This window comes from Podarcis filfolensis (assembly GCF_964270895.1).
Source record: "Podarcis filfolensis genome assembly, chromosome: 10".
NCBI classification, from domain to species: domain Eukaryota; kingdom Metazoa; phylum Chordata; class Lepidosauria; order Squamata; family Lacertidae; genus Podarcis; species Podarcis filfolensis.
The window spans coordinates 51,907,911-51,935,634 of record NC_139612.1 but is presented as its reverse complement, the minus strand read 5'-3'; the positions used below and the strand labels follow the sequence as shown (position 1 = coordinate 51,935,634).

General features: G+C 44.9%; 2 protein-coding genes across 5 annotated transcripts in view; both read right to left on the bottom strand.

Annotated features, from left to right (window-relative positions):
• Positions 1-315: 315 nt before the first annotated feature.
• Positions 316-18,349, bottom strand: LOC310743697 (tyrosine 3-monooxygenase-like). Its single transcript, XM_083574137.1, has 12 exons — positions 18,069-18,349; positions 16,869-17,043; positions 14,550-14,638; positions 14,247-14,314; positions 13,804-13,854; positions 10,085-10,230; positions 8,125-8,260; positions 6,836-6,905; positions 5,419-5,475; positions 4,586-4,681; positions 1,250-1,383; positions 316-545 (listed from the first exon to the last, which is right to left on the bottom strand). Exons 1-12 carry the CDS (start codon positions 18,198-18,200, stop codon positions 386-388), a joined length of 1,314 nt encoding a protein of 437 aa, XP_083430263.1. The 5' UTR covers positions 18,201-18,349; the 3' UTR covers positions 316-385.
• A 5,085-nt stretch (positions 18,350-23,434) lies between these two features.
• Positions 23,435-27,724, bottom strand: part of PAH (phenylalanine hydroxylase) — a 47,744-nt gene continuing 43,454 nt past the window's right edge. For 2 of the 4 annotated variants that reach the window (XR_014539173.1, XR_014539174.1), the window contains exons 13-14: positions 24,513-25,016; positions 23,435-24,134 (exon numbers count right to left, since the gene is read on the bottom strand). Coding sequence is in view for 2 of the 4 variants with exons in the window: in XM_083574136.1 (XP_083430262.1) it covers positions 24,973-25,016 (44 nt within the window). In the remaining 2 variants the exon portion in view is untranslated. Of the gene's footprint in view, positions 25,017-27,724 lie in introns of all 4 variants that reach the window. The other 2 variants (XM_083574136.1, XM_083574135.1) reach the window with 1 other exon arrangement.

Below are 27,724 nucleotides of genomic sequence, written 5' to 3'. Positions count from 1 at the left end.
CGTTGCTCGGTCCCTGCTTCTGCCAACCTAGCAGTTCAAAAGCACATCAAAGTGCAAGTAGATAAATAGGTACCACTCCAGTGGGAAGGTAAACGGCATTTCTGTGCACTGTTCTGGTTCTCCAGAAGCGGCTTAGTCATGCTGACCACACGACCCAGAAGCTGTACGCCGGCTCCCTCTGTCAATAAAGCGAGATGAGCGCCGCAACCCCAGAGTCAGTCACGACTGGACCTAAATGGTCAGGGGTTCCTTTACCTTTACCTTACTAAGAATACTAACTAATACATTTTCTCTTTGACCGAGGAACCATCAACGACTACAAATGCACTGTAAATCACATTCTCTAAATAGTATCTTATAACTGTGATAGCTTAGGCCAAATGTTTTACGAAAGCTTTTCAAAGGCATGGCAGAGAGTTTTCAGTTCTTCTTTCAAGTGGGTAACAATTTCCTTCACTTTCTGCGGTGAGTCAAGAACCTCAACATTGCAGGTAAAAGGATTATAATGAAGAGTAAAAGGTTTCTTGATCTTAACGGTGTATTTTCTGTAGAGGAAAAGAAATTGATCAAAAAATGAGTTTTTACAAGTGCATGCAATTTATAGGGTCTGGAGAAAGTCTGTTCTTTTCCAGTTTTATGATTGGCACCACTGGAAAATTAAATAGAGCAGGGTCTCATAAATAAACTGTGGCCTTAATTTTTACCAAGTAAAAGTTTTGTATGGAGATGATCCTTCCAACTGTTGGTGCATCCCCTGTGCCTGGAGAGATCCCCATATAACACAGCTCAAGACCTCACGATCTTAAGGACCGCCGCTTGTCATCACAGCTCCTTTTCTATGCCCTTCCCTCCATAAGAAGTCCAAAGGGTGACAACACAAGAACAGGCCCTTTCTGTGGTGGCTTCTCATTTGTCGAATGCTCTCCCCAGAGAAGCTCGCCCGGCTTATTTAGTGGGTTCCTCCCAGAGGAAAAAGAATCGACTTCTTTGGCATGCAGAAAACTAGGAAATAAGACCCCCAAGAGATGGCATAATTGTCAGTGCTGTGAAATAAGAGGTGAGGCTTTGTCCCTATGTACCCTCACGCCACAACACACACATGCCAAGTTAAGAATTCCGAAAGGACAACAACACCTTCTGAGGTCTGTGCATGACTCCATGTTCCCATCAAAGGTGTTCTGAAGGCCAAATCATCCTCACTTGGCGATGGGCGATATCTGCTTTGAGTGAGTGCCATTGCCATACTTACTGGAGCTGAGACTTCATGTCTTCAAAGTGTTCTGCTACAAAGTAGACAGGCTGGAAGGACTGGTCCTGGTAAGACTGGACGGCCATCGCGTCTGTGTCAAAGGGTTTGTACTGTGGCTTCTTTGACAAAGCATACTATTAGTAAAGAAAAGCAAGAGTGTTCATGTTGGGAAATGTCAAAGATGTAGGCTTAGAATGCAAGGAGGGGGTAGCAACCATAGCAAAAAATTAAATGGGTGTGGGAAGGAAGAAAGGAATCTATGGGGCTTCAAAGGGGTGTGTGTGACAATGTTTAACTTTAGTAAAGAGGGGAGAGTTGTCCCTTCCCATCAAATATCAGTGTTTCCCTCACCTTCAATCACATGACCTGTTCACCTGGATTATTTAACCTTTGGAGACAATTTCATATCTACACTTCAAGTTTGTATATTTCTAATGATGAATGAACTCCTCATTGTGTGGCTTGGGACTGGGATGAGCAAAATGTTTTCTCCCTAAGGTGGAAATAATTGCTGCTTTTCCTTTTCTTTACAAAAAAAGCTCAGTTCTGAAATTGGATTAGTCGTGCTGTGACTGAATTAGATGTGCTACCAATGTTGTCATCATGGGTGCAAAGGGATGTGACCAAATCCCTTCCCCAAGCCCCCCTATTCCTGTCAAGAACTGCTTAACTCTGCTTCTCGTTCCCTTCCTCTTAACTAAGCTGATGGCAGTAGGACACTAGCAGCAGGTCTTGGGAGCTCTGGGGAACTGCATTTCCCAGGGTTCCCAGTGCCTGGGATACTGTGGCTGCCATGTCCTTAGAAGCCAAGGAAGCCTCACGCAGAAGCCTCCAGAGAGTCCTTCCATTGCTACTGCCCTGCCGCTACCATGTGGGCTTGGAGGAAAGAAAGGAAAGGGGGTTACTGATAGGTTGGGAGAAGGGCTGCCTGGCAGTAGTGATAAGGGCAAATCCCAACATGAAGAAGAGGAAGAGGAAGAGGAAGAGGAGGAGGAGGAGGAGGAGGAGGAGTTTGGATTTGATATCCCGCTTTATCACTACCTGAAGGAGTCTCAAAGCGGCTAACAATCTCCTTTCCCTTCCTCCCCCACAACAAACACTCTGTGAGTGGGGCTGAGAGACTTCAGAGAAGTGTGACTAGCCCAAGGTCACCCAGCAGCTGCATGTGGAGGAGTGGGGAAGCGAACCCGGTTCACCAGATTACGAGTCCACTGCTCTTAAATACTACACCACACTGGCTCTTGCATGATCTTGCATTTGGGTAAAACTCTGTTCTTTGTATTCTAAATCACCCAAGCTCTTTATTTGCCTTTACCTCTACTTGCCATTGCTTCCAAAGATGGTGTAAGAACTAGAGGAGAAAAAACTGCTTTGACCCAAAGGACACAATTTTTTTTAAAAGGGGACCCAAGACTCTAGTTGCTTGATTAGCAGTGCACTGTATGTGGGAGATTCCTGTGAGAGTCCTCATTCAATCTAAACCAGATGCATCAGTAAAAACACGCAGATATATTGTGTTTCAGGCCTTGGGAAAGCCAGCTGAAAGGTTTCAGAACCTCAGGCGTGAGTTTTCAAGCAGAGCCCTTCCTTCTTTGCTGTGGGAAGTTCTGCTTTAAAATGATCAGATGACCCGAGGTGACCTGTAGGGAGCTAAGGGAGCCCTGTTTTTCTGCAAACGAAGCATGCCAAGGGGTGAGCGCTGCCAATTGTGAAGTATGGGCCATTACATTTTACTGTACGTAGGCTAGACTCCAGCCGGGGTGTTAACATGAAATTCATTTGATTTAATGCAGAACAGCTGACAATACAGTAAAATTACAGTGCAAAACTCAGGGGTCTCGGGTGCATTCTATAGCTCAGAAAACGTAAGGTTGGCCAGCAGGCAAACTCTTTCATGCTAGTTGGGGATTTGAATATCGTCGGATAGATCTCACCTCCTATTTTGAAAGGCAAAGCTAGGTTTCTAGGCCAAGTGATGGTTGAAAAATAGGGTTGAAGTTTGCCTTAAGGATTCGGCTACAAAACCAAAACAAGAGCTGTCAATTAAAAGCACATGGTATCCACTGCTTAAAACAAATACATATTTTGAAAGCCATCTTTTGATAGCTTTGCAGAGAGACATAATTACATAGTGAGTAGATTGCTGGACCAGAAAGGTGCTCTGACTTCCACAGGGTGAGTCCAAATTTGAAGAGGGTATTAGCAGGGCACACATATACCATCATGTGATAGACAAAAATCCCATGACTGCAGTCATGGAGCAGGAATTCTAACAGTTACTGTCCCCCTCCTCATATTTCAGCAGGTGGCTGTTCTTTACACTGCACAGGGAGTTGGGTGGGTTGGCTTGCCAAGTGAGTGCCAGACTCTGCCATTATAATTGCCCACAATGCCCCAGAACAACACAACATCATTCTGGGGCGTTTTGGGGCAATTGCAGTGGCAGCTGCCTGGCATTTTTATGAGATGATGTTGGACCCTGGAAGCCACAGTCCAGGTTCAGGGCAAGCAAAACAAGCAGCAAATAAAAGTGTGGAAATAGAGGTTGTAAAGCCTTTTAAAATATGCCTTTTCCACTGAATCCCAAAATGTCCCAGTGTTGCCCTTGCAGTACTCAGCAGGATGATGGAGACAAAACCAGAATTAGTTGGCTCTGCCTTCCATTGGTTCTGACTCTGCTTATCATTGACTCTGACTCCACCTCCTGTTGGCTTGCCTTTCTGCTCTATCAGTTCCAATGGTCACCGGTCACCACTGTGCGTTTCCATCTACAGTGTTGGGCCCTGGTGCAGGAAAGCAGCACTGCAATCAGCAATGATTGGGGCACCCTAATAAGTATTGGCATTCCACTGCCTTTTGAAGACACACCTGCTTGGATCAGCATTCCCCTGGAACATCACCTTCTGATCTTATTGTTTTAATTGTTTTTAACTATTTTAGGGTTATAGTTTTTAGAATTAGGGATGTTTTGATGCAGTGGTGGAACTGTTTTATTGTGCTTTTTAAAGAATGTATAGGTTTTATAATTGATTTTACAGTTGCAAACTGTTTAGAAGCCATTTTGGCTGGTAAACAATATATAAATTTAATAGAAACAACAGTTGTGGGGGGGGGGACAGACACGCCACAGCAATGTTTTCAATATCCTGACCTCATCATTTTATTACACTCTGCTGGTGACTTGGTAGCTTCACCATTAATTAGAAACATTAGGGACAGATTCATTTTAAAATGAAGCACATGAACATTAGGCGTAATGCTGCCCTCTAGTGATCTCAGCTTGTAAGTTTATCTAATGTTAAAATAATACTTGGAGAGAGGGGTGAACAAACTTACCATCAGCTCCCCGTAGGAGGACAGGAGACCTGCTCCATAGGCTTTAATAGTTCCATTTTGTTTGCAGAGTCCAAACTCAACAGTAAACCAATAGAGCTGGTAAATACAAAGAGTAATGGGGTGGACTATGAAAACTCCTCTGAGAAGTCCCAGCCCCACCAGGTTATCCTGTGACTGTGTCCCTGGAAATACACTGCCTTACGTTGCAAATTTATTTATCTGCGTTAACATTGCTTCTCAAAGGCAGCTGCCTGCTGGCGACCATTTTGATTTCCCCACAGTGTCAAACAAATGTCAAACAAAATGGTGGCTGTTGAGGCCAACAAAACTTAGTCCTTTGGGGTGGGGAAGTTGAGGGTAAGCATCTGCTAGACCCACCTTGGGTTCTGTTTCTCATGCTAGAAGACAGGTAGCCAATGCTGTGCCCACCATATCTTGTTGGACTACAGTTCCCTGACCATTGGCCGTGCTGGCTAGGGCTGATGGGAGTTGGAATTCAAGAAAACGCAGAGGGCAATACGTTGGCTACCCCTGTGCTGGAACATGACTATATCACATTGCAAGAATTACACAAACTTTGCGTACACAAATCAGAATGCCATCTGGGGTTTTTTGGGAATAAGTGTGTGTGTGTGTAATCTCCATGAAGAGGATGCAATTTGTGTTTTCTACCTCAAGACACCCAAATGTCCTGGCATTAAAAAAACAAAATAAATAAAAATAAAAATAAAAACCAACCACTGAGCATTTTCTAGGGGAGCTTGAAATAGCTTATATTTTGAGCCTTTGGTATAATACCTGCAGTATGAAAATACATAAATATATATACTCACTGTTGACAGTTTTTCTATATCAGCATCAGATGCTCCTAGAGAAGCTAATCCAATATCCTAGATCAAGGATCAATATATTTATTGAAAGGCTGGTTTATGAGAACATACAGTCCTTTTCTGTGAATTATTATTACACTGAAGGTACGATCCTTAGCTTAAGGACAAACATCTGTGTAGTTTTGTATGCCTGTAATTTCCCCCAGTTTAATCTAGTATATCATGTAGGTTAATAATAATAACAATAAATTCAGAGCTAATGCTGCATATTTGGATTATAGTTTTGCCAAGTGTGCAGGATACATAAATTTCTAGTATGAAATAGTCTTTCCTGGTCCACACCCATGTGATTTGAGACACATCTGGCAACATCAGCACAGAACTAGGAACCAAATCGTTTGCACTTAAAAAGTGATGTAATCCAACCATGCTCAGCGGAACACAGAATAGAAGAAACTTGACCCATATCCACCTTAATGAAACCTAGCAAAACTATGTCATGTTGAGTAGCATCATTGTCATTTGTCCATTCTCAAGGAGGAAGTAATGCTCTTGTTAGTGCAACTCTGACACTACTTGAAGCAAAGGTTTTTGGAGGTTTTTTAGGTAAAATAAAGGCCATCTATAACCCTCTGCCACATATCTATCAGATAAATCCCCAACCTAATTTTTTTTCCTTTAAATTGCCATGCCTCTGAAGAGCACAGACAATTCCAGGATGCCTTTTCTGGCTCATCCAACCCCTGAAACCTTTGAAAATGGGTGGATCAAAAAATTTAGCCCCCTACTATCTGGCATAAATAATTGGGAGTTGAACTGAACCCTCAGGGTTGAACTGAGCTTTTCGGCCAGACCAAAACTGTGCAACCTCCTCACACTTGAAGTTTAGAGCTCTCCAGACCCTGGTCCCATAAAAATAGGTCTAATATCTACATTGTTCCCTTCTTTTCGAGTCTTGGAGGCCACTGCATGCCATCCCTCCTATATAATACATCCCACCTGAGTGAAGCCTGTAACTCATCCTGCTTTGGGTGGGTGGAATTAGGTAGCAAGTCCAGTGGTTTCCTATCTGGCATAAATGATTCTACAGAACAGGGGTCGTTCCTGACCATTGGCCGTGTTGGCAAGCACTGAAAGGATCTGGGGTGCACCTACATTTGGAGTACCCCAAATTCCCCGCCCTCTAGATTGAGGACAATCCTATATAGGAGACTCCTGTATATCAGACTATTTGTCCACCTGGCCCAGTGTTATCTACTCTGACTTGCTGAGGCTCTGCAAGGTCTCAGACTTTCCTTGTTGTTTGCTTCCTGTTCCTTTTGACTGGAGATACCTGGGACAGGTGACTTCCTGCATATAAAACATGTGCCCTTCCACCAAGCCACGACACCTTTCCCTGTCAGAACAACAGAAACGTTACCTGAGAGAACTGGGCAAATTCTTTGTCAGCTAACATGGGAACGTGGCCCAGCAGTTCGTGACAGCAATCACTGTGAGAACGAAAACATGTGCTGTTTTTTTTTAAGAGTCATAAGATGTGTCCCTTGCGTCTACCTGACAATCCTTGGTGTGGCGTTTGCCCTCCTAGGTGGGTCATAAGGAAAGGGTTAAATGAGTGTGAAGTGATTGGCCAGTGGGAACCCAAGGGGAGGAGTTAGAGTTAGAGTTGGAGTTGTTGGAAAGTCAGTTGGGAGTTGGAGAAGGATGAGGAAGGATAAGTCTGTGGGTTGGTCGAGTTTTGTTGTGAGAGAAAGAGAGAGAAACTGTTAGGAGGAGTCAGATAGACAGTTGGGATAATTAGTTAGAAGTTATTAGGAAGGTATATGCCGGTATAGAAACTAAGGATAAGAAACTGACAAGAAAAATTAACTGAAACCATAAACTTGTTCATGCTTATAAAATAAACTTGATTATTTGTTTTAATGTTAACAACTGTCTGGACTCAGTGTGTACCCGAGAGAAACGGGTTGGTGGCAGCCGGAAAGTGATCATAGTGGTGGCACAGGGATCAATAGACTGTCAAACGTCCGGGGACCCTGTGTGATCACCACACTTGGATTGCCACATCTCAATCCAGAGAATGTACCTAAGATGCCTCTTTAAACTCCACACCACAGCAGGCGATAGTGAAAGTGGCTTTAGTGGAGTGTTCCTTTCTTAGTCCTCTGAAAGAAAGAAAGAAAGAAAGAAAGAAAGAAAGAAAGAAAGAAAGAAAGAAAGAAATTGGGGGAGGGGACTGCATGTGATCAATGCCAAGTGAAGTTTGAACCTCAGACACATTTATGCAACTTCTAATGAAACAGGAATTTGGCATCTCAAATGCTGATGTTGGATCCTGATCTCAAGATCTGAAAGCCAGTGGAACGTAATAAAATACGGATGGTGGGCGGGGTGGGAGGTGGGGAGAGATGGATAATAGAAGTTACTGTGTGGCCACAGAAGGGTGTTGCGTGTGAACAGATCATAATAGATTGATGCTGACCGTCAAAACCATTCTCATGCCAAACGGAGTGAGAATCTTGAAGACTTCCTATAACCTTTTCCTGCTCCCAGCAGCTCTCTGAGAAATAGAGTCCTCACAACCCCCAATCCTAGCGGAACAGAAATATTGTGCTATATGGAAGCACTGAACCAGCTTCTACAGAGCCACTGCTGGCCTCCCTGGCCACTACCTGAGACTGATTACATGATCACCCGACTCCTACTCACGGTTCTGGGGAATGCATTGGAGAAGACGAGTGCCTGATGTATTGGGTTGTCTGAAAGACACGGAATGCCAGGCTAGCAAGGAAATCCCGAGCCGAGAGAAGCCCTGCAGCTGGCCTCAGCTTGAAGCCAGTTCTTTCTGCAAGGAAAATTAAAGGAGGAATAAAATTCGGAATAGGGTTGTGGTGGAAATAGGCATTTGTTTATTTATTGCATCCAAATCACTTAATGCAACCTGCCATGCACTACTCAGTTTTCATGAATGCCATCATGCCATGGATACATGTCTTTACCTTCCTCTGACAAGGCTCTCCACTCTAGATTTGGAATGCTTAGCTCATGTGTTCTTCTCACTAAATGCTTCTGTAACCTTCTCAGGTTAATAATTCTTCGCCAGCAACTTGCAAAATTGTGTAATATAAAATTGTAACTACAACAACACACACACACGACACACAGTCGCATTCTTAAACATGGATATCTCAAGAGTTGATGGGGTGGGGTAGAGGAAGGGAGAAGGATGTAGTAAGAAGAGTAACTTGTAAAAACTTTTACTTGTGATTTATGGCTCTCCAATAAAAGTTGGGATGCAATAAAGAATAGGGGAGGTGGGCAGGGGGCTCACTTGGACTGAATGCTTAACATCTCCTGGAAACCCAAAGAGAGTTGAAAGGAAATTCATGACCAGTTGCCCTAAAGGAACTTACAGGAACAAATTTCTACTCTTAGCCTCCAAATACAGCTACATAAAATTGTTTTCCCTTTTTGGCTATAGGTTTTCGTTCCTTGGAATAAAATCATGTCTAGTATCTGGATAGATGCATTCCAGAAACACAATATTCTCTCTATTTAATGACTTGGAAAGCCATCCTTCAGTTTTGTACCAAGGTAGTACAAAACCAGTTGCCATATTGTGTATCGAGGCCCCGTGACCACCCTGTTCCCCAAGGTATAAATAACTAGACACCATACAGCATATTGGTTTGGGATCAAATAAGGCCACAACTTTATTGGTTACACATGTGAGGTTTGGCCATAGGCATTGTGGTAAGCAACTGCACATGTTATTCCCATTCATCTGCTGGGAGTGTTTCTAAGGGTGAAGCTGAGGGGAGGGAATGCCCTATGACCTGCGTCAAATTGGGGCATCCCTCAAGCGGTCCCTGTTGGAGGAGTGGTATGGCCCTAGCTTCCATCTGGGCATTGGGCAGGAGCCACTCCTTCCAGAGCCCTTTAACAGGATACCCTTACCCGTGGAGGGGCAAATGGAGGCTACAACCTCCCCTCCAGCCAAGACTATGTTTACTCAATGCCTATCCTCCATACAAAGTTGTGACGATTGCTATGAGGTAGGCGAAAACCCAAATGGCGGTGCCAATTAGCCAAGTGGGGGAAATTCCTGCCCGGCCCCTGAAAAATTAGGCAACCGACATTGTCCATAGCAAGCTTGAACCATCCATGAAAAACCCTAATCTGAGGGACGGAGGGTGGAAGAACTGGCACAGCAACAGGAAGACCATAAGGCCATGCTGGCCAGGCATTTAAACTTCCCCTGGGCACAACACCAAGGGCTGCAATTGGTCGGTTGGTCCTGTGTCCAAGGGAACACCCACTAACTCCTGCCACCATTGGCCCATTTGGCTGTAGGAATACGATCCGGCCTGTGATAGGTCAGTTTGCCAGGTAGGCCTGGGGCCCACCCACAAAGCCACCCGCCCGAAAAGGGGGTGAATGGACTTTTAGGGCGATGCATGGAAACCAGTTGCCATATTTTAGGAGGTGGAAGATGGGATAGGTGAACTCATCCCACCTCAGTTTTGGATTTGGCTCTGAAATGGGCTTGAGCCAATTCTGAACGATTGTTGGGTGTGCCCCATTACAAACCCCCCGTTTCCGGATTTCACTTCTGCCACTCATAAGAACACCCTTACCTGGCAGGAGTCCTAGTGCCATACCTCCTTACCTGTTAGAAAAGCAGAGACATCCTGCAGCTGAGGGACATGGTCTGCTTGATACCCACAGTATTTTTCCAGCTGATGAAAGGCCTCCAGATATTGGTGGCAGGCATGAGTGGGATAAAGACTGCTTAGCTTCTGGTAGACTTCTCTCCTGAAAACAACAGCGGTGTTAGCTTACAATGGACCTCTTTGCAAACAGCATATTTTAAATGATACACCACACACATAAGACACACTTTTCTCATAACAGCGACAGGGCTGCGGGGCATGTTGACATCATGTGCACATGTTGCGGGGCATGCACACACAGTGTGGTGACATTGTGTGGCCCTGGGCTCTGGAGGCAAGGCAATGTGCCTGCCCCCTGCAATGCAGGAATCTCAACTAAAGCATCCATGACAGATGGCCACCCAACCTCTGCTTAAAAACCTCCAAGGAAGGAGAAGCCACCTCCTTCTGAGGGATTCCATTCTACTGTTGAACAGCTCTTACTGTCAAAAAGTTCTTACTGATGTTTAATTGGAATCTCCTTTCTTGTAATTTGAAGCCATTGGTTTGGGTCTTACCCTATTCCACGTGACAGCCCATAAGATATTTGAAGGTGGCTGTCATATCTCCTTTCACTCTCCTCTTTTCCAGGCTAAACATACCCAGCTCCCTCAACCATTCTTCATACGGCTTGGTTTCCAGTCCCTTGATCATCTTGATTGCCCTCCAGGATCCGTGGGGGCACCAAATGGACATGTACTGGACATCTGCTACTGGTATTTCATGGTGTTCACCACAGTGAACACCAATATGTACGTGGAAAATGATTTGCCATGTAAAGCAGACATGAGGAACCTGTTGCACTCCAGATATTGTTGGACTCCAACTCTATCAGCCCCAGCGAGCAGGGCCAGCAGTCAGGGATGATTAAAGTAACTGTCTTTAAAGGGAAGAAACATGTTTAGTTGTTGGAAAGAGAGCATGTAATAATCATGCAATGGCATGGAGCCTTGTGGAAGTAGGTTTTTATTCAGCTCTGGGGCTCTCACACATTTGTAAACATTGTTTTATGAAAATTGAGGTCATTCTTGGAAATGCTGACTAAGCCAATAACCTTTTCCTGTTTGTATTGTATTTCTCTTTCCCTCCCTCCCTCCCTCTCTCAGCTGCTCAAGTGTTGCTATGAAGGGTGAAATTCAGCATCACACAATGGTTGTCTCTATTTTCAATAAATATCAAGACTAGGGTGCAGTTTACGTTAAAGAATGAGAAACAAAAGACATCAGCTTCCAGTGGTGGCTATTGTTAGTACTGTTTTTAAAAACCCCCAAAAGCTTTATGAGCTTTAGACCACTTCCACAATCAGTCAGGAAAAGTTCAGGAGAGCAAGAAACCAGACTTGTGCTTCCTACACAGCATGGTTGAATTCAGCAAGATATCTGGTCCATTATTCTGTCCTATTTCTTCTTATCAAAAGCAGGGGTGAATAATCTGTTTCAATTCAAGAACTGCATTCGCTTGTGGGCAACCATGCCAGTGGTGCGCAGGGCCAGAGGCCAAAGTGGGGAAAGGCCCTGCAGGATGTAGGTTAACACAACATCATCTAATCCTCCCTGTGAGGATATCAGAATGATTTCTGATTTTGACAAATCATCAATGGTCCCTGGAGGCATCCTGTCGTGGCTAGTGGTCATAGAATCATAGAATCATAGAATCAAAGAGTTGGAAGAGACCACAAGGGCCATTGAGTCCAACCCCCTGCCAAGCAGGAAACACCATCAGAGCACTCCTGACATATGGTTGTCAAGCCTCTGCTTAAAGACCTCCAAAGAAGGAGACTCCACCACACTCCTTGGCAGCAAATTCCACTGTCAAACAGCTCTTACTGTCAGGAAGTTCTTCCTAATTTCTCTAAACCTCTTTCAAAGCCACCCATGTTGGTGGCCTCATGCGAGTGATCCCAAGAGTAGTGCAGTTAGACACCAGACTAACTGTGGTGCCTTCGTGGTGCTTTGGTGTCCTCCAGATCTTTAGACTACAGCTCTCATCAGCTCCAGCTAGCATGGCAATGGTTAGGGATGATGGGCATCGTAGTCCAAAACATCTGGAGGACATTATATTGACTGCCGTCAGCTCTAGGCTGAGGGCTCATCCTTTTGTGCTGCATCTTTAAGCACAGGTCTGGGATTTCTGAGTCTGGGTGTGACCCGGGTTTTTTTTTCTGCTGCTGCAGCTTTCCCCGGGGAAAACTGTGTTTTACTGAATTGAAGCAAACAGCAATCAGGTTTTCTGTGGATTGTCATTTGCTCTGATTCAGCAATAAAAAATGAGTTTTCCCAGGGAAGGCAGCAGGACAAAACAAAAACAAAAAACAAAAAAAACCTGACGTGGACCTGGAAATTCCAGACCTGTGCAGAAAAGCAAGTGTGGATGACTCGGCCCTGCTGTGTTCAGGCAGTGCTGCTGCTCATTCTATTGTGCCAGGCTTCTGCCCCAAAGACTTGCTCTGATGGCTCCACTGTATGAAAGTGGTCCCTTTGAAGTGCGTAGCTAGAACAGAGACCTATTGAATTGTTTAGGGGGGTGGAATCAGCCACTTTGTTGAGCTACTGAGCTGGCCAAAGAGTGTGATGTCCAGGAATCTGAAATAATAATTTGTGGTTTGAGTTGGGATATGGGGTGAGGGTCAGTATCCCCATCTCTTCTCCAAACTGGACTCAGGCACAGACTGTAAACTTGTTTTGCATTTTGGCCACCAGACACCTAACTGCATCAACAGTCTACAGCTGCTTAATGCACTCTGTAAATCCCACTGGTTGGTTTTACACTAGATGTGTACATTGCTCAACCAACGTCTTATTTATTTGTCACCTAATAATATGAAATGTCTCTAGATGACTTACAAGGGTGCCAATTTGAATAAAATATTGTGGGGGGCCCAGGTAAGCCCTGACCTGCACAATCAATCAGATGACACAGTGCACACACACCATTTAAATGGGAATGGCCATCAACTTTGCGGAGGCCTGGCCCCCTCTAATATTTTATTGTGGGGGCTGAAGACCCTACAGCCCCTAGGAGTTGGCTCCTTTGATGACTTACTACAATACCACCCTCCACCGAGAAATGGCAATAAGCAGGATCATCATGCACTGGTACTTTGGGTTACAGACACTTCAGGTTACAGAGGCTTCAGGTTACAGACTTCGCTAACCCAGAAATAGTACCTCAGGTTAAGAACTTCGCTTCAGGATGAGAACAGAAATCGCGCGGCAGCGGTGCGGCAGCAGTGGGAGGCCCCATTAGCTGAAGTGGCACCTCAGGTTAAGAACAGTTTCAGGTTAATAACGGACCTCCAGAACGAATTAAGTTCTTAACCCGAGGTACTACTATATTCCCTCAAAACCTTGGAATAAGAGGCATGTCCTAACCTGGGACCCAAAGGATGTTCCTGTCAGTATCGAGCAGGCAGCCTCACTGGGATAGGCATTCTATAAAAAGGGGTCACCACTGAAAAGGCCCTCTCCCTTGTATGAATCTCTCTTTGATGGGACGCCTTGAGAGGGGCCTCCACTTCCAATGTTGGAATCAGATGTGCTGTGTTGCATATGGTTCAAGGTGCCACTATTATTTTCCATGCCGGAGAATGGAAAGGTGGGAAGGAGCCATTTTACATTCTCACCTTCCCCCACATGTTCTACGGTTTTTGTGGGCCATTGTGACGCCAGGCACTTACCATGTAGCTGTTTCCTGGGCTGTGTACTCAACTCTTGGCAATGGGTCACCCCTGTAAAAGAGCACATGTGATTAGAAGTCCCTTACGTGCTACAGATATAGGAGATACCAAGGATCTTCTAGAAAGTGTCCCTGAGGCCTATTGTTTGTTGATCAGAGACAGAGCTACCAACTTGAATAAAATATTAGTGGGCCTAGGTAAGCCACGCCCCACATAATTTTAATATATGTTGTTATTATTAATAATAATATAAGCCAAAATATTCCTTAAAATAACTACAGATGTTCACTATCTTTTAGAAGTTCTCCCTTTTCTTCCTGTTTTCCAACAGAGGAGGCCACAGAAATCTGCAGAAAACTATACGACAACTGCATGAATGTGTGAGCGGTGAAGAAAAATGAGAGAATGCTTATTGCTTTTGTTTTGTTTTATTGTGCACTTACTGTCTGAAATTGAAGGCCAGGTCTGCAATAAAAGCCCTTCGCTTCCTGTATTCAGCATCGGTGTATCCCTAAAATTGGATTGAGAGACAACACTTCACTGCAGTAAGTAGAATAGCCAAAAAATATAATATAATAAGATCCAAATTCTTAGCATATGAATGTAGTTCTGATAATGGTTGAGATAATAAAGAAAGGCTTCATGGAAGAGGGCAAATGATGTTAGCAACTGTCCAGTTAGATCTGCAAATCACAGAGTTTATTAACTGGGCAGCACTCAGTTACCACCAGGTCTAAATAACTCACCGGATGGTCATGATCCAGATCGGGGTCAAATTTGGTGATCAGATGATGGCAGTTGTCAAGGTCTCGTATTTTCTTTGGGAACCACGGTGCTGCAGCCGAGGGTATAAACCACAGATTGTGAGTGCATGCAGGGCCATCTTAAGCATATCAGGCGCTGTGGTGCAAAAAATCCCTCCAGCGCCCCCCCTTTCCCAGAGTAGTTGACCTTTTTTAAGGGGGGACCCCAAAGTTTTTGACCTTTTTTAGGAAAGGGTCCCTAGAGTTGTTGACCCTTTTTTTTTTGGAGCTGACACCACATTTACACATTATCTCTAACAATCCCTTAGAAAAAAATAAAATGAAAAGGCAGAAGAAAATCTAATGAAGTCCACAATTCCAAAGCAAGACTCATTCAAGACTCAGCGGTTCTTCTAATTCATCCTCATGATTCAAATCACCACATATCAAAAAGTTAAAGCAATCACCAGTTTGTTGTTCTTTAAATAAATTAATAAAGACACAGACAATGAAGTTCCCAGCCAATTTGTGTTTAAGTACAAAGCGGACGTTTTCAAATATTGTGGGGGGTGGGGTGGGGGGGTGTAAAGCAGTGACATCCTGAACCTAGAAAGGACCCAAAACTTGGGTCACAAAGGCTGCGGCCCTAACTGCACTTACCTGAGAGTAAGCCCTGCTGAATCTAATAGGACCTTACTTCTGAGTAGACAGTAGGACTGCAGCAAGAAACACAGTTGGGAATTAGGGCTTTCTGTTTTAAGTATCAGCCAGAGGAAAATGTAATATTGGAGATCAGGGAGAAAGGAATATGAATAGATTGGGGGGAGGGAACTGACGAGAGACCAAAAACCACAGGTAGCAAGACCAGTGGCGTAGCGTGGGGGGTGCAGGGGGGGCCGGCCGCACCGGGCACAACATCTGGGGGTTAGGGTTAGGGGGTGCAAATCCAAGGGTTAGGGGGCGCAAATCCACGGGTTAGGGGGCGCAAATTACTTGTCTTGCCCCGGGTGCTGACAACCCATGCTACGCCACTGAGCAAGACAAGGCAGACTTTCTGGGGAGCATGTCTCACACACAGTTGCTTGGGGCGAGGACTGCAGAGGGACCATAGTTGGGTTGTGCGTGTGTGTTTTTCAGAAAAACGTAGAATTGGAAGGGACCCTGCGGGTCATCTAGCCCAACCCCCTGCAATGCTTTTTAGCTTGCATTGATCTTTTTTTTTTTTTAATTGGATAGGCAATTAACAGGCTTGTTTCACAAATAAGGGAGAAGGAGGGTTGCTGGCTTGGTTTGGTTTGCCTTTGTTCTAGTTTTTAGCATGTGCTTAGTACCATAGTCTTAGGCTGTGAGCAGCCCTGATATCTATGGGTGGAGGGCAGTAGTTGTAGCAGTAGCAGTAGTAATAATAATGGTGGTGATATTTTTCGCAGGGCTTGAAAAGCGAAGGGAGGAGGCTTCCCTTCCCCAGAACAGAGTTGCCCATAACATTAAACACAGAGCATGATTCCAGGGAGAGAGAGAAACCAGGGCAGCAGCTGCTGCTACTCATGACTCGGGCTAGATGTAGCTAAACAGGACGGGCAAGAGGAGCCTGCAAACAAGGCAGCAAACCCAGTGTGGAGGCTCCTCAGCCGGAGGAAGAAAGGGGGCAAGTCAGGGGGCACCTCTCTTCTTCTTCTTCTTCTTCTTCTTCTTCTTCTTCTTCTTCTTCTTCCTCCCACCATCACCTGCCTCCCTCTTCCCACAGGGTGAGCGACAGAGAGAGAGAGAGCGCTACACGCCAGCCAGCCATATAGTTGGCTGGGCGCAGCTTCCATCCTAAGCCTCTGCAGGGATCACTCTCCTCCTGCAGAGGCTTGGGAGGCAAGCTGCACTCCCGCCAGCCATGTGGCTGGGAGTTGCAGCTGGCAGGTGCAGGGAAAGGGGAGGCCGCCAGCAAGGCCGCACAGCTCACTGGGGTGCCCCTGAGAGGCCAGCGCCCTGCCACAAGGCGCCAGTAAGCCCAATAGGAAAGACACCTCCGAGTACATGATACCTACATCATGTGGGGGTTGAACAAGAGCTGGAGTCGGTCCAGCTCATATAATTTAGATGGAACACCCCAGATACACCTGTGGAACACCCCAGATTTGCTGGCCAGGGGTGATCACTCCTGGAGGGGTGAAGGATTCCCATAACCAAGACTTCAGCAATCATAAAACAGGCTTAGTTATTTTTGGTGTTACGGCTTAATAAACCCTTATGAATATTGCACAACTGATTAAAAAAAATGTTTATGTGTCTATATGGAAAAGTGAGGCAGAAGCCCAACAGATTGCTTACCTCTTTCTTCTTGGTTGGCTTTCACATCCTCCGCCACTCTTTTTAAGGAATTAGTGAGGCTGCTGACCTCGCAGTTAGGAACTTCACATCTCACGAAAAATTCAAGGTCATCTGCAGTGTTTCTAGATACTTTAGCTGGTCTGCTTTCAAGGTGATAGATTTTAGTATCGAACACCTGTAAAAGGCAGTCCTACATAAGCATGTGTTGTGTGTGTGTGTGTGTGTGTGTGTCCAATTGCAATGCACAGGGTTGTTCACAAAAGTAACAAGCAAATCAACAAAAGTAGCAAGCAAATAAAAGTAATAAAATACGAATTCGACTTCCCCTCCTTCCCAGAGCAATCTGGAACCAAACCTTTTGTTTAACCGGAAACTGTGCTACACAAACTTACGCATCCCTACTTGGGAAGTTAAGTCGCATTGTATTTGAGTAAGATTGGTGCCCATTTAAGTGCACATGGAATTGCAGTTGTGACAAAATCACCATTAAAAGTATGGCCACTAGCCCTAATGGTCATGTTCCGCATCCACTGTCAGAGGCAGGAAGCCTCAGAGTACCAGTTGCAGGGAACCACCAGTGCGGCGAGGGCTGTAGCTCTCGGCTCCTGTTACTGGGCTTCCCAGAGGTACCTGGCTGGCCACTGTGTGGGTGCTGGAAAAGAGGGGTCCTCCTTGGACTGGTCCAACAGGAATCTTCTTATGTTATTGAGGCTCATATGCAAATATTTCTCTACCACAATCATTGGCAGGGCATGTTGTTAATTATCTCCACATCATCTCTTCATCACCCTGCTCCAAATTAACATTTGATGCACAGTTTTGGGCAAACGTGCTGGGAGTTTACTCATAAAAAAATGAATTAAGTTGGTGATGATCACTGAAAACTAATACGCTGCCCCCTACAGACATTTATTTATTATATTTCCATTACTAGGATCTTAAAAACATTTTCATTGCTTTCTATTGCAAAAAAGGAAATCAATATCAAAATAAGCCTCACGAACCTGTATATAAAGCCCTTTTTTAAAAGAAAGAAAGAAATCAGAGTCTTGTAGGATGAAAAGAGGCAAGGGTGCAAATCCTCACTCAGCTATGAAGGCCACCTCCTGACTTTGAGCCAATCTCACCTTAACAGGGCAGGCTAAAAATGGGGACGAATAAAACTCTCAAGCTCCTTATCAATGTGATAAAGAGATGTACCTCGAACACTTTGGCCGCCCTAGAAATGCCCGCTTTTCTCCCGTTGCGGAGGGCGAAGGTGAGGGTCAGTGTGGCTTTTCCCGCAGCCTCTCTTTCCCGCGCAGAAGGTTCTTTCTTGGTCGACGGCTCCATCCTGGAGGGCAGCTCCTCGTCTAGGTTCGTGCGGGTCTGCCGGGGAAGATGTCCTGCGTCAGCTTTTCAGTCGAGGCAAAACAGTCTTGGCTCTTTCTGGAAGGAGGCGGAGAGCCCACCTCGCCTTCCAGGAATGGCAGCAGCAGCGCCTTTACGCACCTGCCTCAGCTCGGCAAGCAATCGAGGAGCTGTTCGTGGGGAGAGGGAAATCTGCCCACGACGGCTGGGGACTTGTCCTCCAGCACTTGGGACGTGGGCTCATGTAACCCAGAAGGGCGAGAGACGGCGGAGTCTCTGCTCACGTGTGGCCAGTCCCACCAGGAGAAGTGTAGGGGGGACCAACTTGGGAAGGTACTCCAAGCAGCGCCTTAATAATAATTATCATTCAAAGCAGGGCGAGTTCCCCCCTCGAATGGATATTTTGACCTTACCGATTGGTGAGCTTTATGCTCGCTTTAATGTTGACGGGTGTTAAATTGCTAAAATGTCTGTTAAATTGTGCATTGTTGGGGTTTCTTTTTAGTTATTGGTTCTAGCCAGATGGGCAGGGTATAAATAAATTATTATGATTATGATTATGATCATCATCATCACCACCACCACCATAGATTTGTATTAGGTCTCCTTGTTGTACAACTGTTTAGGGTTTTTTTGGTTTTAAAAAACGCCCTGAGCACAGATATATTTCCTGGAAAATGGGGGATATAAATAAATGGATTATTGACTGGTATGTATGTGTTATTAAAAGTGCTTATAACCCGCCCTCCATCTGTACAGATTACCTATTCAGAACATAAGGACGATCAGTCGAATTATAAAATACGACAAAGAGCCACAAGTATGGTGGCTTGGTTATAGACTCCGGCTAGGATTTGGGTTCAAATCACGACTCAGCTATGAAGCTCATTGGGTGGCCAGTGGCCAGTTTGTGTCTCTCCTCCTAGTATACTTCATAGGGCTGTTTTGAGGATAAAATGGGGAAGAAGGAGAACCACGCGCGTCTCTTGGCTATAGATGTAACGATATAGATTTAGGTAGTGTTTTATTGCAGTGTGTTCCGCTGATTTTATGTCATGCTTTATGTTCAAGGGACTGATAAACTGAATAGAAATTAATTAATTGGTCGATTCGTGTATAAAGCCCGTCAAACTAAACAGGCATCTGAAAACAACGGAGTCCGTTAAATTATGATAAACTTCTGAACTTCCAAATACCTGGGCTGTCTGGCGTCGGTCCACACACGCACCCTACACTCGGTATGGATCTGCAATTGTGTGTTGCCTTGTGAGGAAGAAAGTCCGGCTTGGATGGCAGCTGCGCATTTGCGAAATGTTTTGTACTGCATTGGTCGCTCACCTGACGTGGGAGAGAAGGTAAGCCGCCTTGAGTCCCTATAAGGGAAAAAGGCGGTGTATAAATAAATTTAATCACTTGGCATCCGTCTCGGGAGATAACGGAGGGGAAGAAGAAGAAGAAGAAGAAGAAGAAGAAGAAGAAGAAGAAGAAGAAGAAGAAGAAGAAGAAGAAGAAGAAGAAGAAGAAGAAGAAGAAGAATGCGAAAGCAGATTTCCCCGGCCATTGACAAATGATCTGCTCTCCAAGGTACCGCCAGTAAGGCAGATGGCGCTTCTCCTAGCGCCAGGTGCCCCCAAACAAACGAAGTGTGCATGCACACGAAAGCTCATACCAAGAACTGGTATCTGACGAAGTGTGCATGCACACGAAAGCTCATACCAAGAACTAACTTAGTTGGTCTTTAAGGTGCTACTGGAAAGAAAAAAATTTTTTTTTGTTTTGACTATGGCAGACCAACACGGCTACCTATCTGTAACTCAAACAAACACCATACGTGTTCCAGGGAAACGACTGCTGCTGCTGCTGCCATCGGACTTTTTTATCCTGATTTTTGGAAAATCAGTGTCTGGAACGATAATGCTGGATGTGAGAGGAGGCTGATGGCTAAAGACGGGAGGGTTAAAAAAATAAAAATCCGTCCTTTATTTTAAATCTTCTCACTTGAAAGCCAACCAGAAACGAAAGGTTTGCGGCGTAAAAACGGGCTGAAATATATTACCTCTGTTTAACTCAATGCGTTTGGATAGAGAGCGGGGCAGCAGCGGAGTTATTCCTTGCTTTGTTCTGTTGAAAAGCTGTTCATCCTGTCCTCCCAACTTCGTTCTTTCTTAACATTGTGAAGAAATGGACAACGAAATCGTGTGGGTGTGGGTGTGAATCATAGAGTTGGAAGGGATGCCGAGGGTCATCTAGCCCCAGTGGCGTAGCGTGGGGGGTGCAGGGGGGGCCGGCCGCACCGGGCGCAACATCTGGGGGTTAGGGTTAGGGGGCGCAAATCCACGGGTTAGGGGGCGCAAATCCCCGGGTTAGGGGGTGCAAATTACTTGCCTTGCCCCGGGTGCCGACAACCCACGCTACGCCACTGTCTAGCCCAACCCCCTGTAATGCAATAGCAATGCGACGTAGATATAGATAGCAATCAATGTGGATGCTTCTTCCTTAGATAATTCCTGTCCGAGGTGCTGAAACTGCCTCCTAAAAACCCAGTACAGATTCATGCCAAGCTGGTATATATTCCAGCTACCCCGATGTGAGGTGACGCTAGTTTTCCTCTCGTGACCGGTTGTTAACCTCCGGGATCAAGCAGGATGGAGTCATTCTGAAAAATCTTTTTTTAAAAATCTATTTATCATCTTTTTAAACTATATAGGCACCTACAATTAAGCTAGGGATGGGCAAATATATCACCAGCGGGATATAAATGCCTCTAACTGGGGCTGACTCGAAGACCGAATGAAAGTATTGGGGTTTTTTGTTTTTTGTCTGTCCTGCTACTAAAAAAACGAAGAAATAAAGCTAAATGGCGTGGGGGGGGGCGGTTAGAGAGCCGGACTAGGATCTGAGAGACCAGGGTTCGAATTCCCACGCAGCCATGAAGCGCATAGATGACTTAAGGCCAGTCACTGTCGTTCAGCCTAACCTACCTCACGGGATTGTTGTGAAGATAAAGCGGGGAAGGGGAGAAGCGTGAATGCCGCATTGAGCTTCTTCGAGGATGGGGAGGGTTAGGGTATAAATGTAGTGCATATGTAAGAGTTAGCGTCGAGACTTCTTTAGCTGAAATGTAAGAGGGTTTTTAAAAAAATGTTAGTTCAGCCCTACTGCTTTGTTGGTGATAAAATCAGCCACTTTTAACGTAGAACTCAGGCACGATGTAGCTGGTCATTTTTAGAAGAAAAGCTATGGAAAAAATCGGTGACATTTTGTCTTTTTTAAAAAAAGTAAGCTGATTTTATTTTGAAAGCTAGATAGTGGGGAGAGAGACGGAGACAAAGCGATAGGCTGTTTTTAGAAGACGTCAGTTCTAAATTAAACAAGCAAACAAAACCCCCGATGGTATATTTTTATTTCTTGCAGTGGTGTGTATTATTTTATTCCTAGCGAGATCTGCTTCGGTGATCCTTGACAGTGAGGTTTTATGTCGTGAAAATAACAATAAAATACAATAAAAACAGCTTTCAATCTCATCTTCACAGAGTGCGGTCTGTGGGCAACTAAAATAGTAATTGTGGAATGCAGCCATCATGGATAATGTTAGATGTTATAGCATACGCGCCTCCGATATTTTTTTAACGAAACTCATAACGCTTAGACGTGGGGTGGGGTTAATGACATTTTACTGTTGATTTTATTGCTTATTGTTGACTTTTCCTTGGATATTGTCTATGTTTTTATTAGGGTGCGAACTGCTTTGGTATTCCTTTTGTAAGTGAAAAGTGATATAAAAATCGTTTCAACTAGATGGATGAAATAAGAGGCTTCCAGGAAGAGCCCAGCATTGGGAAGGTGATCTCCGCAATGAAATCGGTACGCACGTCATCGATCAAAAGACCGAGGAAGGATCTTCTATCGCAGAATCTTAAATTCCATGCCTGCACCAGCGGGGCTCCAGACCCTGAGGTTTTGGGGAAAGTGGCCATTTCCACCAGACACGAGAGTTGGTCCAGGAAATCCAAGTAAACTGCAGTCCTGAAGTGCGAATTATCGCGTCTCCCAAACCATCTAATGAACTAAGCGTTTATTTGAATCCCTGGTCCTCCCAGAGTTCTACTTGAATTTTGCTGCAATAGCATTGTCCCCCGAGATATAATATAGCTGATCTTTTCGGATACCCCCAAGCTTTCGCTCAAATCAAGACTCCCTCCCTCAATGTCTTTTGTCTTCCGTACTACAGCGTTGCACACCAGGGGCGCGGATCGACCCAAGTTCAGCACCACCATGTCCCGGGAATTTCCGTGGAAGGAGCTCCTAGTAAGTGGGTTGCAGCTCAACAGGACCATGTCTACTTAGAAGTCAGTTCCCATTGAGTTCAGTAGGGCTTACTCCCGGGTAGGCACCCATAGGGTGCTCTCCGTCTCTTTAAAGCCTTTGATTTAGGCTGGATCCTGCCCAGTGAACTCTGTTCCATTTCCGCGCGCGCGCACACACGCCTGGGCTTTGAGTCCCCTCGATAGCTACGATTACTCACTGCAAATGTATTATGCAAATTGGGGGGGATATTTTCCAACAATATCAAGACATCAAAGCCTTGCCTCCCCCTCAGTTGTGGAATCATCATAACACTCCCCGATGCTCAGTTTTTAGCTCTCAAGAGGCCGTTTAAAAGAACTACTGGAACCTGATTTTCGGCGCAGAGGCTCTTCCTCTGCCCCCCCCCCCGGTAGGGGGAAGTTGGTGGCTGTTCAAGAGAGACCTGCTCTCCCCACTGAGCTCAGATCTCTTTGGCTTCCGCTGTGCCTTCCTGTCTAGGGAGAATCCAAGGGAAGCAGCTGCCCCAGCTGTGCAGGGTTTTACAGAATCATAGAATGATTGGAAGGGACCACGAGGGTCATCTAGTCCAACCCCTTGTAATGCAGGAATCTTGGATGCAGGGGTGCAGCCAGGCTTCATGTTGGGAGGCAGAACCTCAGTTAGTTAAGTATTTTTCTTGATTTACTTGATTTAAGGGGGGCAGCTGTGCTATGCCCACGCTTTGATGCTTCTTCATCTCCAACAACTTACTCATGGAGAGAAACTATTTGCACCGCTGCTCTGGGAGGACCCTGGACTCCAATGACATGTGGGGTGTGTGTGTGTGGGAGGGGTGTTAATGTAGGAGAGACGGAAACAGCACAAACAGGAACTGAACAGGAAGAGCAAACCATCTCTAATGCATCGTGGGTTTTTAAAAATTGTAATTTATTGATGGTTCAAAATCACATAATCAGCTTTAGCATAGCCTTGCAAACAGCTTTAAACAACGATATAAACAAACAAGAACACCAAGTAATTAAAGAAGAAAAAGCTGAGAGAAATAAAAGTTGCAGGTGAGGCTATAGCTGTGTATTGCCTAGCAATTTATTGTCATTTCAAAGAAGAAAAATAAACTGCATGAAGCTGCATACAGGTTAAGGACACAAGAAGAGCCTGCTGAGTTGGGACCATTTAGTCCAGCATCCTGCTCTCACTGTGGCCGAGCAGATGCCCTTAGAAAGCCCACAGACAGGTCATGAGCACAACAGTGCTCTGCCCACATGCGATTCCCAATCACTGGCATTCACAGGCATCCTGGCTCTGAAGGTGGACAGTGGAAAATAAATTTGGAGAACAGCCCCCACCATGCTTTGCATGTGAACTCCCGGATGAAGATGGGTGGCACCCTAAACAATAAAACAAAGGACTTTGGGCAGGATATGTCTGGGCCTTCACTGCCAAAGGATCCACTTAAATTCCCAGCTGTGTTTCTACCCAAGACTTTAATGTATAAATCAGATTGGTCCATAGGGAAGGCACAAGTTATAAGATGCAATAGGTACATAAGAGGTATAGCATGACTAAGTGCATGCTAAGATGCTGATGATTCAACAAGCAACATGCCCTCTGCAACTTCCTTCTGAAGAGCAGAGTGGATGCAGCTGATAGAGTGGCAAGTGGCCAGAGTCCTGCAAGTGGGGAAGCAAACAGGCTTTCCTTCCAATTGGTTGAGTCTGCGAAGTTTGTCCGTGGCAGCTCAGCATCTGATCTACTCTCAGTTGCCTCCCCCGGAGCAGGGGGACCCTCACTCCTCGGAGGAGGCACCAGGGGTGGCCCCGCAGCAGAAGATATCTGGTTATAGATACCACTCTTGGATGGAGCAACACTTCTGAAAAGCAGTCACTGGAAACCACAGGAGGGGAGAGTGTTCTTTAGCTTGAATTCTAGTTCCAGGCTTCCCACAGGCATCTGGTTGGTTACTGTGAAAATAGGATGCTCTTATGCTCTTATGTAAGGGGCGCAGGTGGCGCTGTGGGTTAAACCACAGAGCCTAGGACTTGCTGATCAGAAGGTCGGAGGTTTTAATCCCCACGACGGGGTGAGCTCCCGTTGCTCAGTCCCTAATTCTGCCAACCTAGCAGTTTCTCTTCAGGAGCCAACCATCCCCCTGCCCCCCATGAAACCTCCCATGAGATTCATGGCTGTGGGTTTTTGCAGGGGAAACTTGCTGAGACCTTTTGCATGTGTCATATGATATAAATGGAGATTACAGACATCTAAACTATCACCTGCCTTTATTATAACTGCGATGACAAGCGCATTAAATATGTATCACATTTCTGCATGCTATTAGTTATTGGTAGACTTTCTTCATTTGTTTTTTAAAAGTTTGATATTTGTTTCACTGTCCAGTACCGTCCCCCCCATGGCTCTTGGAGCCATCAAAAGGCATCTGAGAGCATCTTCACTTGATCTTCTGGAGAGCGTTGCAAAGAAGTCCCAACTCATCTGCAAAGAAATTAAGGAAGTCAGTCTTCTGTTTTGCTCTTTCTTTTGCTACAGTTTTATATCCAACCCTTCATCCATAGAGCACAATAGAATGTGTACATGGAGTCATTCCCATTTTATCACCTCAATGGCACTAGGTAGACTCAGTGACACAGGTGGCTGTGCATAGATTTGAATCTTGGTCTCCTCAGTCCAAATCCTGCACTCTGCGGGGACTTCCGGAGGCGGCGCCATCGGTAATGGTGGATTCCCTCCAGCTGTGAGGGAATAACTCCACGGAAATCGGGTCTAGCCGCGACGGCGACGCGGGGACACTTTAGAAAACTACAGGTGGGAGAAGCCTGTGTTCGTGGGACTCAGCAGGCACCTTTAGCGCCCCCTAACTGCGAGGGAACCCCGCAAGGGGTCCCGGAGCGAAACGGGGAGATAGGCGCGGTGCTAAGAGCCAACTGCTTCTTCCGTGGAGCGAAGCCGCACAGCCGTTGCCGGAGAGCGCTGACCTTTTTCCTGGGACAATTCGGCTAACAGACAACTACCCGTGAGTAGGTCAAGTTCAAAGACCGGGGGATTCAAGAAAAAGAGGATTAATTTGGCACTGAAACGGGAAGGCGCAAACAGGAAGTCCGCCTTCCTTTCTGTATATAGATCAAAGCAAAGACTGATCAAGCTAACGCTGGAGAGCTGGGTTTAAAAGGACTTAAATCCTAACGTCAAATTAAAAGATTTCCCTCCTTTAATTGCAGGAGAGGGGAGGGAAGAGGAGAAAATATATTTTGCCTGCAAAAAAAAAAGTGGAGGAAAAAGGAGTAAAAGACCACCACTTAATCCTTGGGAACGGACTGCCAGATTAATAAAATTGCTGTACTGAGAATCGCACTATTTATGGACAATGTAACTTTGTGACAGTTAACTCTGCAAGTGAGACACTTTTACTCTGAGGGTTACTTTGGATTTGGAACTGTTGCTTTTTTCTTTTGTAGAAGGGGGACTTTGGAAAATCGGAAAAGAGACTTTATTGCAATACTATTGATCGTTACTGTGTCCCCCTAGAGGAACTTTGAAATTGTTGCAACTAGCCAGGGGATTTTCCACTCTTGACTGGCCTGGATAACTTCCGTAGCAAAACAAGTTTTGGCCGTGGGATTGACCTTGACTTTCAGATCCCTAGATAAAGTGGCATGGCAGACTTGCTTCAGGAAAAGACAACAAGATCGGGAAAGGTTAGACAGCAGCAGACTAGTGTAACACAGCAGCGCAGAGCATCCGTATCTGCCTCTGCATCTGTATCTGCCCCTTCTGCACCACAAGGAAAAGACTCTGTACAAGGAAAAGATCCTGCACAAGTTGGGTCTAAAGGAATGGCTACTGAAGAGGGATTTACTTCAGTATTAAATAAAATTTTTGAAACCTTGGAAAAATTAAGTAACCAAGTTACTGAAGCGACTACTAAAATTGACCAAAATACTACTAGCATCAACAATTTGGGGCAGAAGGTGAACTCAAATACAGAAGCTATTGAAAGACTGTTGCAAGAATCCGCTTCGAACCAAAAGGCAGTTGAGGAAACAAAGGAAAAAGTGCTGGCTGTAGAGGAAAAGATTCCAACTATATGCAAAGAGCTAAAGGACCACCGGTCGCTTCTGTCTATGATCGAACTTAAGGAAAAACAGATTAATCTGAGGATCAGGGCGGTCCCTGAATTGGAAAAAGACAGTTTGACTGACTTTCTTACGAAGGAATTTGCAGAATTTTGGAATTTGGATGCTAAGCAAGATTTCAAGATCGTAAGTGCTTTTAGACTTGGAAGAGGAGGGAGAAAGAACAGGGCGAGAGACTGTTTGGTTACCCTCCGATTGAACATTAATACTAAAGCAGTTTTAATTTTTATAGATGCGGAGAAAGCCTTTGACAATATTTCTTGGAATTTTATGAAGAAAAATCTTCGGGGGATGGGGGTGGGTCAAGGGTTTGAAAATGGTATAAGTGCAATTTATTCAGAACAAAAGGCTAAGCTAATAGTCAATAATGTGATGACAGAGGAATTTAAGATAGAGAAAGGGACACGACAAGGCTGCCCAATTTCCCCATTGCTTTTTATTTCGGTCCTGGAGGTTTTGTTAAATATGATTAGAAGGGACCGTCTGATTCAAGGTATTCAGGTCGGAGCCAAACAATATAAATTGAAAGCTTTTGCAGATGACCTAGTTTTGACGTTACAGGAGCCAGAATCTAGTACGAAAAGAGTATTAGAACTGATTCAAGAATTTGGTCATGTGGCAGGATTTAAACTGAACAAGTCAAAAACTAAAGTTCTTGAGAAAAACTTAACACCGATTGAGAAAGAGAGGTTTCAGAAGGAGACTGGTTTAACATTAGCTAAGAAAGTAAAATATTTGGGGGTTAATATGACTGCTAAGAACTTAAACTTATTTAAAGATAACTATGAGAAATGTTGGACAGAAGTGAAAAAAGACTTAGAAATATGGTCAAATTTGAAGCTTTCCTTGTTGGGTCGAATTGCAGCTATAAAGATGAATGTATTGCCAAAAATGTTATTTTTATTTCAATCATTGCAAATTTTGGACACGATGGACTGTTTCAAGAAGTGGCAGAGAGATATTTCTAGATTTGTCTGGCAGGGCAAGAAGCCTAGAATAAAATTTAAAATATTAACTGATGCAAAGGAAAGAAGTGGATTTGCCCTGCCA

What these genes read in the sequence shown, in the direction of transcription:
- LOC310743697 (XM_083574137.1), bottom strand. Translation starts at nt 18,200, where the DNA reads ATGGAGCCGTCGACCAAGAAAGAACCTTCTGCGCGGGAAAGAGAGGCT. An exon ending in AGCCAACCAAGAAGAAAGAG is followed by an intron (nt 14,639 to 16,868) that starts GTAAGCAATCTG and finishes CCTCGGCTGCAG; the next exon opens with CACCGTGGTTCCCAAAGAAA. An exon ending in GACATGAAGTCTCAGCTCCA is followed by an intron (nt 546 to 1,249) that starts GTAAGTATGGCA and finishes TTTCCTCTACAG; the next exon opens with AAAATACACCGTTAAGATCA.